Genomic DNA, 18,127 nt, shown 5'->3' on the forward strand with positions numbered 1-18,127 from the left:
AATCTGAATATGGTAAAGCTTTTAATTCTGCTGAATTGCATGAAATGTTATGTAAACGTAAATTAATGCCTAATGAATCCTTAGATGAGTATTTTTTGAAAATGAAAGAAATGTGTTCGCGAGGTAACATTGAAGATGTTTCGTTAATTAAATATGTTATTGATGGTATTCTCGATTCTGTAGTGAGGAAAACTATACTATATGGTTGCGAAACAATAACTGAATTTAAACAAAGGCTTAAAATTTATGATAAAATGAGATCGGACAATGATAAGTTTAAAAATCCGAAACCGAAAGTAGACACTCAAGTTAAAGATAGAAGTAAGCTTTCGTCATCAAACCGAAATCAATCTAACGTTAATAAGGTCAAATGTTTTAATTGTCAGGAATTTGGGCATTATTCAAAACATTGTGTAAACAAATCAAAGGGTGTAAAATGTAAAAAGTATGGGCATTATTCAACGGACTGTCCAGAGCGGAACCCCGAGACACAACAAGCAGCTTTATTACAACGAATTTGTGACAAGGATAGAATTATGAAGACTGTAGAAATAAATAATCATTTAGTTAATAGTCTAGTTGTACTGGTTCAGATGTAACGATATGCAGCGTAGAGTTACACAAGCAGATTGGTTCTCCTAATTTAAATTGTAGCGATATCACATTAAACGGAATTGAATCAAAGCAAACGTACCCCATCGGCTTTTTCATTTCTGATATTTCAGTTGATAGTTTTTCACTCCGTACTAAAATTTATGTTGTTAAGTCATTATGTAATCAAATTGTATTAGGTTTGGATGTATTGAATCAGTTTAACTCCTCTTTTACCGAGAATGGCCTTCAAATAATTTCTCATCGGAATAAAAGTAATGTAAACTTGATAACTGCTGCGTCATATCGAAATTCTAACGTTCGTTGCGTTATGGGAAATTTGAATATTGCTATATCATTGAAGAATGTTTATGATCTTTCTCAGTCGTCTGACGTCTCTGTTAATGTAAACAAAAGTCCCGAAAGCGGAAGTAGCTCGACGTTTAATTACCTTTCACATATGGTGAATGCTATTTCTGTCAACGAGATTGATTTATCGCATATTTCGAATGCAGAACATAAAGAAAGACTGTGTAATTTAATTAATTCGTACCAGCCTCGGAAAAATAGACAATCTGACTTCAAGATGCAAATAAATTTATGCGATGATATTCCTGTTTGTCAAAATAGAAGATACATGTCTTTCGCGGAACAAAAAGTTGCTGACGATCAAATTAAGGAATGGTTGAAAGAGGGCATAATAAAGCCTAGCAATTCTAATTATTCGGCGCCTGTTGTTTTGTGTAACAAGCGTGATAATTCGAAACGTTTATGCGTGCTCTCATACTGTGAATTAAGTCAAATTCTACATATATATTTTAGAAATTTAAATCGTAAATTCATATTTGGCTGTGGCAAAATTTATGATACGGTATATTTTGGTAAATTAATTTTGATAATACGAGTACTTTGCCTTTAACTAATGCTGTTAAAAATAGTTTCTCACTGACTTTTTTTTTCCGTGGCCGTATAAAATTTTAATTTCGAATATTTTTACTAAAGTTGTTAAGAAACCAAAACTGTCGTAGCCCAAAGGCCTTAGTTATTTGCTCGCTTCTTAAAATGCAACCATTTAGCTAACACCACCCGTTGAAAGAAATTTATTCCTGCATTTGTTTTGAAACAGAATGTACATATATGCCAGTAAAGATCAGAATAAAAGAGGTTGATGATATTTTACATTAGCGATTTTGAGTCACATTTTCTTACTTAATTCTATATTGGCAATAGTAGCTCATTTTGTCTAGAAGACCAGCCAAATAGCTATAACTCTGCATCAGACTCAAAGATAGAAATCAATTTAAATCATTTATGAATCTCATTTACTACCATCGTCTTAATTTTGGGAACTTGTGGTAGATATTCGACAATTTAACGGGTTTATGCATAGATATTTATTTTGGGATTTCTTGTCTGTTAAATTCTTTAAATATTAGGCAGTCAAACTAATACGCGTTTGAAATGGTGAAGATAGGCACTTTTCTTTTCATCACTATGTGATGCAAGGTAACCAGAAGAATATTACATATACTATAATATTGCTTTGATAACAGCAAGAAGTATTTTTTATAAATTATTTATTATATTTTAAGTTGCACATTATAACTAAACTTTTTTGGTATCATAAATTCGACTGAAAAAGTTTTCTCCATGCCTCAGCATCATTTCTAAAACATTAGTTTTATCTTTTTCGTTTGTAAATAATTGTTGTTTTTGTCTTACAGTTTGATCAATAAATCCACGAGCCTTTTCATGTAACTATATCTACTAATTTTTTGTCAACATAAAGTATTTCATAAAGCGTCTGCAATCAATATTATCTCAAACCCGAAAGATTTTTCGTATACTTGAAAAAGGCTATGCTAGAATACATATTAAAAGAAATTATCTCGTAAATTGCTATGTTTGAATGTTGCTTTAAAGTTAAGACACCATTCAATTGCCTTGAAGAGCACTATGCTTAAATATTGTAAGGATTATTTTAATTTTCTAATAGTTATTTTTAATTTTGAAACCTTTTCCTTTAAATTCTTACAACTTCCAACTTTTTGCATTTAAATTTTCCAACTTAGAACTCGCTACCAGAAAACGTTTTTAGTATCTCGTTACATGTAAACGAGGCAGAAAGAATGTTTAAAGGAAGTTTCGCTTACTTCAGAAGAAGAGCTTAGGAGTCCTTAGTGGTCCGTGTTTGCCGTCAAGCTGCTTCGTCGTAAGGTAACTGCGCTCAGCCTTATTGAACGTGCCTGCTGATATTCGCCCGTTAATTTAATTAAAAGCCAACTACGTTACATAATTTTGTACAGCATCGGCTAAGTTCAGTTTAATTTAACATTACATTAGTTTCTCATCTTCATTTGAAGCTCAAGTGAAGACTTTTCTGTAATCTCCAGAAATAGCAAAATGTATTCTTAGTTTGAGGTAATAAAAATGAATAGTTTAATCCTTCTCTGGGCTTTGTCGTTTACACACTTGGACTCAGCGATAAGTCGCTACATTATTCAACTAGGTTTTTATGAAGTCAAGCAAACGCAAAGTAGTTGGAAACATCATAGATTCAAAGTCAAGATTTTGTTGAATTGTTTTGAATAAGAATTATATTTAAATATTGTTTTAAAGTAAAGATGCTGTTGTTAAGTTTTAAATATTGCATAGCTGGTTAAGATGTTTCTGACTTTCCCCTGTACCTCTTGTAAAGCCATTCTATTCTAACGGTCTTTGAAAATATTCATGTAATTAAATTATTTCCTCGAATAGGATTCTTTGGTCACCTGTTTCTTTACGAAAAACAAATCAAATTGGTTTTTCGTAATTTCATAATAAAATGGTTCTGTATTTATATAATATAATCTTGTCTATCATTAAGAAAAAGAATTTTCTTCTTAAAATGAAAGTAATATACTTATTTATTATTATTATTATTTTGGTTCTAGTAACATCAAAATGCTTTAACTATGAAAAAATATATATTAAATTTAAATTGAATTTTTACATTCTAGATCACAATAGCTCACTCATGCATTAACTTTCCATCTGTTTGCTGTCAGTGTAAAATTATTTCATGCAAAGTATCATATTAAATTACTTTAATTACATTATATGACATCATTACAGAACTAAATATATGTGGCATTTTGAATCTTACCTCTTTGTCACCTTTAAACCACCGCAACATAGCAGGGGGATTTCCACCAATAGAAACACAGTTGAACCTCTGGATGTCTCCCACTCTCAAAGGCGTTCCTGCGTCATAACCCAGTATGGTTGGAGGTTTCGGAGGATCTGCAAAGTAGAAGTTGATTTCATTTAAATTAAAATATCACTACACAAATTATGCATAAATGAAAAATCGTAACTAATAGGGAACTGTATCATCCTATGTTTCAGTTATATTAAATAATTACGCCTGATCAGCATAAAAAAATATTAGAAAAATTCCGTTCTACAGCTAAGTAAACATCTCAACGAGACAATGCGTATAAAGCGAATTCTTCTAAAAACTCGACCAATATCGTTAAATTAGTAAAAATCATTCCCAGAGCAGGTTATCCTTCTCTGATTAGCTGCAGCTTGTGTATATTTCGTCTAAAATTTTATTAGTGCGGTTAACGATGTGACACGATCACGATAGCTATGATATTTATGCACCAGTGTTAAATTGCTTCCTAATATTTAATTGAAGTCATTTATTAAAGCTCTACCTTCTTAAGATGACTGCATTTGAATGACTTGCTAAGAAAAGTTTAACTCGTATTAATGCTACTATGAATGAAAAGCGTACCCAAATAACTTATTCCTGCAAGAATTAGACCCTAGACGATAATATTAAGGTATAGTGATTAGACAGACACAAACAATGTCGCATCCGTTCAATCTAGTTTCAACTCTTGACTTAATTCCTCCTCCATTGTTTAGTTAGACAGATACAGAAACGGATTTTTGCTAACATTATCATAAATTTTAAAAATTTAATTCATTTGTAATCAGTTAAAAAATTTCAAATCTTTCTTTATTTAAATGCATATATTTAACGTCTTTTTACTCTACAAAATAGGTAATTATACAATAAAGCATATTATCCGTACATCTATAACAACATCTGTTTATTATTCGAACATTACTAAATGACAATATATCTTGCAGAAGAGTAAGAAAATAAAAAAGCCAAATACTCTCCAGGCATTAGAAACCGAAAAAAATAAGCAGCACAAGTACTCACCCTTCAAATGGAAACAAACGAAAATTTATATGATAAAGCGAAGCTCTGGTGAAAGAGGTATTCAGAGACAAAGCACACCTGGCATGATTAAAGAGCAGCAGAACTTTTGGACCACATCCAAGGCGATGGTAGCAATCAATTAATGCTTTAGTTTGTAAAAGGAGGCAGCTAAGCATTTTTGATGGTTTTATTTGCTTCAGTCCATTTATAGACATCCAGAAAAGATTTAATACTATTTAGTTCCTATCTGATTACTGTTGTGGACATTGCATAAACAATTTTAATCATACGAACTTTTATTTATAGAAATCAAGTAGTGTTTAGCTTGTATCCTAATTTATTTCGCGATTTATTTTACTATCATTCGATCTGTTTTGCGTTTTATACCAATGAAGGAAATTTACGTCAGCAGATCTGAAATGTTCCCGTTTGATATGCAAAAACTTGATTGGTAATAAACTCTTTTGATTTGTATAAACAATATTAAATGAATGAATTTGAAAGTTTCGATAGAGAAATCGTATTCCTTTTTGATTTCGTCCTGTGATTAAGAAAGCTGCTAATCAAGAACAATGCTTAAGATGCCAAAGATATAAAACAATGCTTAGATCGTATATATGATAATTTGTCTTTTTTCTGAAAGAACTTGTGAAGCAGTTTCGCATAGGTCAAGAATATGTAGAAGATGATTCTTGTATAATTTAATCATTGGAGACACTGGATATAAAAATGTACTGCTTTTCACCAGAAGGAAATACTGAGCGAGTGGAGATTGGATCTAATGAAAACAGATTGGATCAATTGAAACAAATATTTCACGCTTTCTAGGAGAGCGTCTTCACATGAACTGCAAGGTGCTTATCCCGAAATTATCTGGAAGGTACTTCTTTGAGCAGTTTAGAAGCAGCAACGTGTCAATTAAATTCAAGAACAGTAATGCCAATTTAAGGAACTTAGTTCCAAATGATTATTAGCTGTTCTGTAAACTCAAATTCGACTTTCATATAAAGCTATTTATTTAATGATGATGATGGATTGAAAACAAAACAGCAGTTATAAACATTTTGAAAACAAACCTTTAACTCTATTAGGGGCATGGAGTTACTCATCAAACGTTGCAAAAAGTGTAACGAGGCCATAAGATATTGAAAAATATACTATTGAAAATTTCCTTAGTTTTAGAAGTTAGCAGGCCGGAAACGCTTGAATTCATCTACATACAGTTCATCGAAGGCAACTAAATCACAAGTTTTCTATCAGAAAGTCAAATGTATCCTGCATCTCTGGTGACAACTTGTATGATTTCCATAGCTAAGTTTAAAATTTCAGTATTGCACACATAAGTATTATCAGTTAATAAAAACCTAATTCTAATGTTAATCATAACATCTTCATTTATAAATTATAAAAGCACAATTTTACAACAGAAATACGTGATATTTCACTTGTAACGAATAGAGAAATTCATTCAAATTTCATATAGGCATTTGATATCCACAATTCCCGATGTGGAAATTCTAAAAGGAATTAATATTATCTCATTATTTAATTTGTTTCCAGATTTCAGTTTTATTTCTTTCGCGACAGAAACGATAGCTTTACAGATGTAAATACAGGCCAAATACAAAGTATTCTTTAACAGCACATTTTAGGCAGCATTCATATAGGATAGAATTCTTTTCTACTTCTTCGTTTTTGCTTATACGAAATTTCTCATTTACCTTGAGCGTTGGAACACTTTTAAATTCACACATTTCTAATTATAGATTTTCTGAATTTATATTACATTAGATTCGTTTGTTAAAAAAATTCCATTTAAGAAGAAAATCTTCACCGTTTCGTTGCTTCTTTACTGAGTTAAAATCACTCAGGCGAGTCAAATCTGGTCAAATGTAACAGGCATGAGAAAGTCCGATTAAATTAATCTGGATCTGATCATTGCATTCGCTTAGGTATTCCGACATTTTTTTTATGCTAGGAAAAGATGATGGTAGAATAATATAAAAAGTCAAGAGGGATCTCGGGAAATCTTAAAGCCTAGGGCTGTGCCTTGTGGGTTTAAACATTTCTAGGATATGGTACAGGTATTTTTAAGTAGGCTAGAGGAATTTATGTTTGCTATAGCTCCTAAGGTAAGACACGTTCAATGATATAACAGTCACATTGGAACTGTTATAAATACAATCTGCAAGCATAGCATGGCCATTTTGCCAATACTGTTCTATACAGTATATAAACAATACCCATACATATACATTGCTTAGCTGAGTCTGGTGTAATTAATAAACTACTCTGCTCTCAATTCATTCTGTATTACTCAGCAAAGTTATTTCAAAATGCATATAGGTGTAAAATTAATTATTCCGAAAAACAGTCTTTTGTATCATCGTTAAAATGTTCCTGCACAAAATAAGCTAACTGTTCTAGATCTTTTAAGTCTTTAGTTTAGTGGTATTAGAGTTGTCGTTTCACATGCGAATAGTATTTATTATTTATGATAAGTAACCATAGAAGGCATTCTAGTAAAAAAAAGATTAACCTGATCACCAAAATAAATTATTCGGACAGAAACAAATTTTTTGTTGTTGTTGTGACTTATGTCACTGGTCTGATGGTAACATCCGAGCAAGCTCACGAAATAAATGTATCGGGGTAAAGAGCGCAAGATTGAGTCTCTCGTTTCTCAACACCCCTGAGCACCCATACAGGGGACAGACAGTACGATTTTGCTCAGATCCGCCTCCAATTTTGAGAGAGAGCAACCCGAGGGGAAGATTCCGAAGATCTCTGATCCCTCTTTCCCTATCATCAACCTCTCGAGAGGACTTTTGGCTTGAGTACTACCATGCTGCAATGATACTATACATTTATAAACATCCATACCTTCTCTGGGATTCGAACCCTGGCCTTTCGGTGCGACAATAAGCATTGTTAACCACTATTTCGATTGGGCGACGAAGCAGTTTTACAAGGCTGAGAAGTTTAATGCGGATTTGTTAAGAATGTGCTAACATGCAAACGAAAGCTATTGACAAAAACAATAATTTTGATTACATTAAGACGCCGCTTAACGCTGTTTCGTTTAGCGCTGTTTCGGTTTATCGCACTTTGAGTTGAATTGTGGGATTCCTCGAAATTGCCCGCAGAGTTAGGCTTCCCGATATCCGAAGCAGTTTATCTGTGTTTCCTCTTTCCTACGGTGTTATACGAACGTATTTTTATCGTTTCAAACATTTGCTGACGTTATTGTAAGTATAAATTTATATAATATAGCGACTGATCTAGTGACAAATATTATGATTTTTAGGTTTAACATGGCTGATAATAAAAGACACGAAAATAAAACAACAAGAAAAAGCATTTCACTAGAAACTAAAATTCAAGTGATTAGAAGATTAGATACTGGTGAACGTCAATCTCATATTGGTGCTGCATTGAATTTGGCAACTTCAATAATAAAGAATATTCTTAAGAATAAAGAAAAAATACTGTCATCGGCAACTGCAACTACAACAAGCTCTGCAACTAGAATTACCCGTTCTAGAATTAATACAATAGATGAAATAGAAAAACGACGAAATTGGAACGCAATATCCCATTAAGCCGGTATATTATAATGGAAAAGGCAAGAAGAATTTTTAATTACATTCAGATTGAGGAAAGTTACACAAGTGAAACTTTTGTTGCTAGTCGAGAATGGTTTAATAGATTTAAACATCGAAATAATCTTCATAACAAACAGATTACAGGAGAAGCACCAAGTGGCGATACGAAAGTGACGGCTGAATTCCCAGCGGCATTAAAAACAATAATTAAACGAGGAAACTATCTTCCAGAATTGGTTTTTAATGTTGATGAAACAAGCCTATTTTGGAAAAGAATGCCAAAACGAACATTTCTATTCCGTGAAGGAAAACGTGCACCAGGATTTTAAAGCTGCAAATGATCGCTTAACACTTCTACTGGGTGATAATGCAAGCGGCGATTTCAAATTAAAACCACTACTTGTTTACCATTCCAAAAACCCAAGAGCGATGAAAGGAATATCCAAATCAACTTTACCTATAACTTGGGAGTCTAATAAAAAAATCATGAATAACTATGAAAATTTCCCAGAATTGTTGCACTGAATATTTTTGCCCGTCTGTTAAACACTATTGCGAAATTAAAAAACTTGAATCAAGAGCACTACTTTTAATTGATAATGCTCCAAGCCATCCAACGAATTTATCTGACTTAATAACATACATTCCAGTCGAAATGGTTTTCTTGCCGCCTAACACAACTGCCTTAATCTAAAGAATGGATCAAGGCGTTATATCAAATTTTAAGGCTTATTACCTGCGGCGAATATTTAGACAGATATTTGAAAAAATAGACGGAGATGAGAAAAAATCAATAAGAGAGTTTTTAAATACTCCAATATCATGAATGCTGTGGAAAACATAAACCTTTTTTGGAATGAGATAACAAAAATGAAAGGGATGTGGAAGAACATTTGACCATATCTAAGCAAGGGCGGTGACACTGGACACTGTCTCGATAGGAATAAAATAGTGGAATTAGAGAAACAAACCGGTTTAGCTGAGGTAAATGTGGAAGATGTCGAAGAAATAGTGGAAGAAACAGCAGCAAGTCTTTCTAATGGTAAGATCGAGGAATTAGCGGACCAAGAAGAACACAAAAATATTGAAAGTAGTGATTTTGAAGAATAGCAAAAAGAACTTTCAACAGCGTTTCTAAAATCCAGTTTGATCACTATAACAGAAATTATGGATCATTTTATTGAAAATGACCCAAATTTTGTCAGGAGTTCAAAGGCAAGACGGAGTTATAGTTGCCTTATCCACTTACCATCAACATCTTACAGAGCGCAAAAAGAAAACCCAAATTACATTAGATACCTTCTTGATGTTTATACATTTATAAGAAATACATTTTTGTTTTATTTTTATAAAAGCATAATTAATAAATTTAATGGTAAAATACCTGACCAATTTTCTGCCCGTCTTCCTCTAACCCCATTATTTTTACATGATGAGATAACCTCGTTTAATGCTATTTCATATTACGCTCTACTTTGATGGAACAAGCGGGGTCTCATTGTAATATGTAAGTATTGACTAGTGAAAATTATTGACATATTTTTATCTTAATTTGGCAGTTAAAAGGAAAAAATGTGTAATTATCGTGCTTTAAAGTCAAAATCTTTATAAAATTTGTCCAAGAAAATGTGATCAGAACAACAACAAAAAAAAAAAAAAAAATGATTAATACTTTTTCCGATATCTTTGAACAAAACGGAAATGAAGCTGTAAAAAACTCGCATTTAGTAATTTTTTTTAAATAACATGTTGGTTTATGAGTGCATTTGTTTTTCTGTAGATAGAAACAACTGCATGTGCATGATATATTTTGGTGATACTAGTATACATATGCTTGGTGGACTTAAATTTACTTCGGATTTAAGGATTCCATTCGCTGCCATTAGACATCAATTATTAATTGTTGAATTACAGTTTCAATAAGACCAGCTTCAGTATCTTTTTCATATATTTGCGTTAACAATAATACCGTTGGTTAAATTTTGGGCGAAATATTGCTTAAAGCTTTTGCTATTTACTTGCAATATAACTATGTTACTAATTTATTTAAAATGGACTATGTAGTATATTTTATTTTAACTTGTTTATCCTATTAAACCTAACTAATGATGTTTATTTTAAAGGCCTTTATATTTAATTTCCTGGTTTAAATCATCATATTTCCAAAAGAAAAATAGCATAAGGAGAATTTATTTTTAGTAGTGTTGCTGTCTTATAGCTAGATATCGTGGATGACATATTTTATGACCTTATCTTGAGTAAGAGAATGTTAGTGCCATAAAATAGGTTTTACAGCTCTGACTAAGTCTTAATTGTTGATCAAAATTCAGATATTCAGTGTTGAGTTAATCAAGATGTATCGAGTACTTTACTTGTTTTGAAGACTGACTCTTATCCCATTTCAAATATAATTTTTCTGTCTTCAATTTCATTTCATAGCTCTTTATAGAGGTTTGGCAGATAGTCGTCGCATGCTTTACCATATTCATATTCATAAATTATGCAGAGAATGAATTCGACGTTTATAGGAATTAAGAAACTACGCAGATTCAGTCTGCGTAAAATTAATTACTCGGTCTAGCTATTCGTTTAATTTCCTACAAATTGCAAAGAGGGATAAAACCGATCCTTTAGAAACGTTATGACAGAGCCAGATGAATCAAGTTATGAATAAAATCTTTCTAAGGTAGAAGGCCCATATGCTCATCAGCAGAAGTCGCATTTTAGCTACAAGCTCAAAGCTAAAATTGCTTGAGCTAAAAGTGATGGGGAATACTCTGTGATTAGTTAATGTACTGCATTCACAGCATTCGGAATAATTATACTATTCATTCACATTTATTCGCATAAATTTTGATATAAATTGATTAGCTTAATATATTTACACAAGACATGATTTTCTGACTCCGGTATCTACAGAGACATGGCTGTATTTTCAAAATTATCTATGCGTTATTTCCCATCATTTTGCAGCCTAGAAATGACTAAACTGATTATAAATCAGAACATACACATTTCGGAAGACCTTTTACATCAAAATCCATTATTCATTTATCATTTCAGATTATGTTTCAGACATTGCATGCAAAAATGGAAAAATCTTATGTAACTTTAAACAAAATCTTGAATCCTTTTGTCACAAAATTTTAATTATTTACTCTTGTACTCAATATTTTTTTCCTTTAATTTCTTTCAATGATCATGAAATTTGCACTTTAATATATACTTTTAGCAAAGTAACTTATTTCCTCTTCTCCATTTCCTTAGAATTTTTATATATATTTTTCTGGACAAATTATCTTGTTGGTGCGTTATAATTTTAATAATGAAAGAAAATTAGAAAAAAGTGTTGGTGTTGATTTTCCGTTAGATTAGCTTGGATGTAATGAGTTATTAGTTTGAGTGCAGTGGTACACGGGTGTAATGGGTCCTGTGTTTATTCCAGATGAACCAAAAATTAGTTTAGCAGATATTTACTATATAAGAACCTACAGAAATTGAGAACCTCCAACTGACCAACAGCATTGCTCCATGTCTTCGGGCATATTAATATGATGTATGCGCTGGATTTTCTTCTGTACATCACGCTGACCTGCAATACGACTGGTATTTTGGAGGTGCTATTGTTTTTGGGGATAATCGTGCTTGGCAGACTACTTTGGCTAGACTCCTAAAAGGATAGCAGATACTAATTCAGAAGTCAAACAACAAAAAGCAATAGCAGATAGTTTAAATTTTTTTTCACACTTGCAATTTTGTATTTCTGATAGAACTCTCTTGATTTTATATTTTCAATTTTATATTTCTAATAGAGCTCTCTAGGATTCCAAATTCCATTAATATGCCTATTAGAGTTATAGAACTATTAAGGTTTGAAAAACGTCATTTTTAACACTCGCTGACTGACTCATTCATCAAAAAACTAGACCACTTCTAAATGACTGAGATATTTGAAATTTGGCATCAAGGTAGATCATTAGGCATATATATAAAGAAAACAATATAAAACTTTAAATAATTACATTATTATAGAGGTTAAACCAAGTAATACTCATAACGAGCATTTGACAACATCACCAATAGATGGCGTTCCACCGACCGGTGGCTTTCGCCCCACTCTCAAATGCTAATCAACTTTGCCGAAAATAAAGAATAGAAACTTGCTTACAATAGATGAAAGTGCAAAGGTAGAGTGCAGGACGGGCTCTTTTTTCATTTTGGTAGTGAGTTCGGGCCTAACCACATCGATAAAATCACTACAGCGATATCGCGAAAAGAATGCAAATATTCTTCAAGCAATCAAAGCTTTAGCTATAACTTTAGCGTTCAGTAACTCAAGCTCAAGTAACGAAACAGATGCCAGATGCAAATAAAGTAACAGAAAATAAAAAAAAGAAAAAAAGAAACGTGAATCTGTACTTTAAATTAAGATTTGAACATTTATAATGTTTAATAATAAAAAATAGCTGTTTAAACTTGAGGGGTTTTTTTCGGTCACTAATGTTGGAGTGACTGTCATGTTACCCTGTTTTAGGTGGCGGCAGGTAGCGTATCTGACTCTTTGTAATGATTGGGTAAGTTTCCGAAGTTGCATACTCCTACTGCAATTTAAACTCAAACGTATTTATTATTACTACTACAACTATTTACACATATAAATATATAATTCATAGATAGCATAGATAGGTATTAAAAAAGAATTATAGTCTTCGTAGTGTAAAGAGTCTGCTAACGAGGTTCTCTCTAATCGAAAGCTCAAGAACATGGTAGGTCTCTCTTGTCGAGAGTTCAGGAGCGTTCTCTTCGTGTTACTCTGATGACCAAAATCTTCAGATTGAATTAGGCACGCCTCCTCAATTTTACAGTAGCATTTTACATCGTCTGATTCGTTATATCTAAAACGATATCAAGAAAAAAATCAAATCATTGGTTCCTCACCCTTGTGAAATCGAGAGGCTCCTGACACTAGGCATGAAGACTAGGCGTTAAAATCTCCTGACACTAGGCATGAAGTTATGATTCTGCGATGTCAAAAACATGTCGTGCGACACATCGTGAAGCCTGGTAGCAGTGAATTGCAGGGACTGCAAACGCGATTTACTTATCTCTGGTGTGGTCCACCGCAAAATTATTATTTACATTTTTACATCCTATTAAAAATCTAAAATTCAAAACAATCTGTTAAGCGTAAAAGCAAGGAAAAAACAATAGGTGACAAATTTTTTTAGATGCTTTTTAAGTGTCTAAATCAGAACATAACCTATAATTTAGCTTTTCAAAAATTAATGATAGTATAACAACAACATAAATGTAAAAATGAGGCCAAGTACCCGAGAGACGACGTTCGGTGTAGTTGGTGTCACCGACAAAAAAGTAGAGATCTAACGGATGGCAAGTTCCACAGCAGTTCCTTTAATCATAGCTGTAAGAATGTACAACGTTCTTCGTTTCATTGAAAAAACAATTGATTACTTTCTTTGATATCGATTTTCTAAATTGACAAGTTAATTTCTAATTGGAGAAGTCAAATTTTTTAACGTAATTGATTGATAATTAAAACTTGCCAAGTTAGAAATCCGATATCACAGAAAATAATAAACTGTTTTTAAATGAATTGAAGAACGTTGTACCATCTTACAGCTATGGAACTTGCCTTTCATTAGATCTCAGCTCTATTGTCCGTTACACCGACTACAACAAAAGTCGTTTCTCCCGAACTTCCCCTTTTTCCCATTTATTGTTGTGATTTATTACACAGAAAGCACATCATTATTTTACTCTTGATCTTTTTAAACTACGTTTACCAAAGGGAGCCTTGATTTCCAAATAATGTTATACAAAATTTTTATCGGATTGTTTGATGAATCTGAAAAATTCAATTAGCAGATTTAAAGGTACATGCATATTAAGCAGTATTATTCCTCATGAGACAATCAAACTCATACCATAATATTCCTTTTGAAGTTATATGCTTATCTCCTTTAGATTAATGCAAAGCAATTACTAAGTGTATTCCCCGTTGCATGAGTTTCTCAGAATGCGTCTGTGACGATATTTTGGAGTTCCTTATGCTCCTTCATGTTAGTTCAAAATTAGCTTAATTGGATTTACACTCATGTCCATAAATTAAGGATAATTCGAAGTCACGCGGAAATCGAACTCTAAAATAAATATATCACCTGTAAAATCACTACACACATCTTCAAGAATCTTATGCAAATTTCAGGAAGTAACCAGATGACACAGATGGTACGTCACAATGACGAGAGTGTAAGAGAGTGATATATAAGGAACACAGGCAAAGAAATAAAATTGTTCGCAGGAGCTTTATAAGCATTTCAGTGCAATAACCGAATAGTTATGACACAAAGGACGCATTTGGATGATTTTTTTACGTGGTAGAATTATCGGCCGTCTGGAATGTGGGCGTACCCAACTGGAAATATCAGACGAACTTGAAATTGCCCAGAGTGTCATCTCCAGGCTTTGGGAACGATTCCAAGATGATGGTAATGTGAGTAGACGTTACAGCACAGGTCGCCCCAGAGTTACAACGCCGAAGAGCACCGGTATTTGGCAGTTACTGCCAAAAGAAACAGGCGGAGCACAGCCTCAGACCTGTTTCGTCAGCTCTCTTCAGCCACTGGTACGACAATTTCAAGGCAGACCGTGTACAGACGCTTAGGGCGAATTGGTCTATATGCTCGTAGACCTGTCAGATGCGTTCCACTTACTGCAACTCACTGTCGCCTGCGGTTAGCCTGGAGTAGAGAGCATGCATTGTGGACACCGCAACAGTGGGCTTGTGTGATGTTTTCCGACGAGTCCAGGTTTAGCTTGCAGTCTGATTCTCGCCGGACCTTCATATGGAGAGCTCCAGGTACCCGTTACCACCAAGAAAACATCATTAAACGACACCGTTACGGTAGTGCAGGAGTGCTCGTTTGGGGTGGAATTATTCTGGGTTCCAGAACTGACCTGCATGTTCAAATTGGAACCATGACAAGCCAAATCTATCGGAATGTCATTCTAGAACAACATGTACATTTGTTTCGGGGCGCCATGGGCGCACAATTTGAGTTTATGGATGACAACGCCCGTCCTCACCGTGCAAACATCGTAAGCGAATGCCTTCAATCGGAGGATATCACCCGTATGGACTGGCCAGCATTCTCCCCGGACTTGAATGTGGGACATGCTTGGCCGACAAGTTGCAGCCCGTCAACCTCCTCCTATATACATGTCTACCGGAACTTCGGAGAGCATTGCATTTTGAGTGGTGTAATATCCCCCAAGATCAGCTCGATAATTTGATATTCAGCATGCCCAGGCGTTGTACGGACTGTATTGCATCATCTGGGAGACATACAATGTATTAACAATCATACCAACTATGTAGTATTGCTTTTTGTAAGTAGGTGTTTTTTGTAATTTGCTCCAGGGAGAAAAAATCGCTAATTTTTTTTAATAATATCAAACATATAGCATCTTTTTTTTTTGCTCTTTACCTTTTGTTTAATAAATAAGCTTTACAAATACAGTAAGACCCCGCTTAACGCTGTTTCGTTTAGCGCTGTTTCGGTTTAGCGCTCTTTTATTTCAACCCGGGGATTCCCTGAAATTGTGCGCAGCGCTAGGTTTCCAAATAACATATCCGAAACAGTGTAGTTTTGTTTCTTGTTTGATGCGGTGCTGTAAGGACGCATTTTTATCATTTGAAACATTTGTTGACATTATTGTAAGTATAAATTTATATAATACTATAACGATTAATACAGTGACAAATATTATGATCTTTAGTTTTTATCATGGGTGATAATAGAAAACAAGAAAAGAAAGCAACCAGAAAGAGCATGTCACTGGAAACTAAAATGCAAGTGATTAGAAGATTAGATTCTGGTGAACGTCAATCTCAAATCAGTGCTGCATTGAATTTGGCAACTTCATTAGATGCGTTCTTGACAAAAAAGCAGAAAATTGGAAACACAGAATAGACTGAATGATCTGACTGACTGAGAATTGTATTTGTTTTTTATAAGTATATTCGTTTATATTGTTTTTATTTTTGTAAGAAATAAATGTTTGGTTTTATTTTTATTAAAAAAACATTATTAAATTTAATACCTAACCAATTTTCTATCCATCTTCCCCTAACCCTATTATTTACATGTTAAGATAGCCTCGTTTAGCGCTGTTTCGTATTACGCTCTACTTTGCTAGAACGTATCCCCCGCGTTAAGCGGGGTCTTACTGTAAGTCAAATTTGTTTTGCTTCTAATTCTTTCTTTGCCTGTTTTTGCATTATGCTTAATTTATGGACATGAGTGTAATTCACAGGGATATGGCAGCAAACAGAAAGTTAGTCTCTGTTTAAAACATAATACATCTGTTTGTTGTAATTTCAATTGTATTCTAACTTTGCAAACTACGGCCGAAAGTTTCATTTTTAACATATTAAGTACCCAATGTGTATTGTGTACCTAAAGCAAATTTGAATTATTCTTTCATCTAAATCGGGAAGCTGTAAATGAGATAGGCTATCTGATGCAATTGCAGTGTTAGGAGATACTTTTTCTGTAACCAGTTTTTATAATACTTTCCTTTCATGCTATTGGCATTATCTCCCTTCTTTGTATGTTCGAAGGTATCTCTTTACAAGTAAAGTAGTTCTCATTTTGACCTTGGATAGTTATACATCGTAAACATTTTTTTGATGGAACTACAGAGCCTGTTGTTTGATCAGTACCAAAGAATCTTTTAACTGCTTATATTGCTATATCTGTCAGATTTATTTCAGTTTTCGAAAATATGTTCCAGTGCTGGGACAATATAGTAAACTGCAAACTTTGTGCAGTCATTAGGGTTATTTTGTAGCAGAAAATGTGTAAAATGAGCAATGCCCTCGGTGGGACCCAAACCTGAACCTCTCGAATAAAGGCTAAATATGCTACTGTTACCCCGTGAAGGCATGCTGGAAAGAGGGGAATATACCTTATAACCTTAAGCTCGATTCTTATATATCTTAGACAGAGCCTCCTAGCAATAAATACAATCGTTTAAAACAAAAAATGATTTTGACTTATATACTGTAGAACACTTTCTTCTAAATTCCTCATTATTCTATTGTTTATTATAGAAAACATGAGTTAAGAGAGCGATAATTATTTTATACAAGTTATATCCTCAGATAATCCTGATAAAAACATTGATAAAGCTAGAAAAACATAATTCCAAGTCGGAAATCTAAGAACATTCAGATTGAAATGAAAACACAATGCCATATGTTATAGATTTATATTTTTCCTGTTAATGGGCGAATGACCGTTTTTATTGACTTTTATAGGAATTATAAGAAAGCACAGAAATGCGAGTTTACTGAATCTCACAGTTTCGTCAAATATAGCGAAAATATAATTCTTTATAGATGGTGTTAAGATGACTGAATGGGTACCTTTAATGAAACATTAAACAGTTATTAGCCTTTAAAATATACGAAAAATTATTCATATCTAATGAATATTTGAATCTAATTAATATTTCAAATATTTGTAGCAGGTCTAAACAATATGTGAACACATTTCATCTGTTCAATGTGGTAAACATCAAAATGCTTCACAAAATATCACTTTTGGAAACTTTAGATCAAAATACTGTTTATATGTTAACAAATTATTTCATGTTTATATGATAATGAGAATATCTATTAGAAATG

General features: G+C 33.1%; 1 protein-coding gene across 3 annotated transcripts in view; it reads right to left on the reverse strand.

Annotated features, from left to right (window-relative positions):
- LOC118185412 (nephrin-like) overlaps positions 1-18,127 on the reverse strand; it is a 1,505,573-nt gene that overhangs the window by 669,110 nt on the left and 818,336 nt on the right. For all 3 annotated transcript variants that reach the window (XM_085813712.1, XM_085813714.1, XM_085813713.1), the window contains one exon: positions 3,737-3,873. In XM_085813712.1, coding sequence (XP_085669838.1) covers positions 3,737-3,873 — 137 coding nt within the window. The remainder of the gene's footprint in view (positions 1-3,736; positions 3,874-18,127) is intronic.

Source organism: Stegodyphus dumicola, chromosome 3 (assembly GCF_044657685.1).
Source record: "Stegodyphus dumicola isolate Sdum_Otavi_A_Nest chromosome 3, ASM4465768v1".
In the NCBI taxonomy this organism is placed as follows: Eukaryota; Metazoa; Arthropoda; class Arachnida; order Araneae; family Eresidae; genus Stegodyphus; species Stegodyphus dumicola.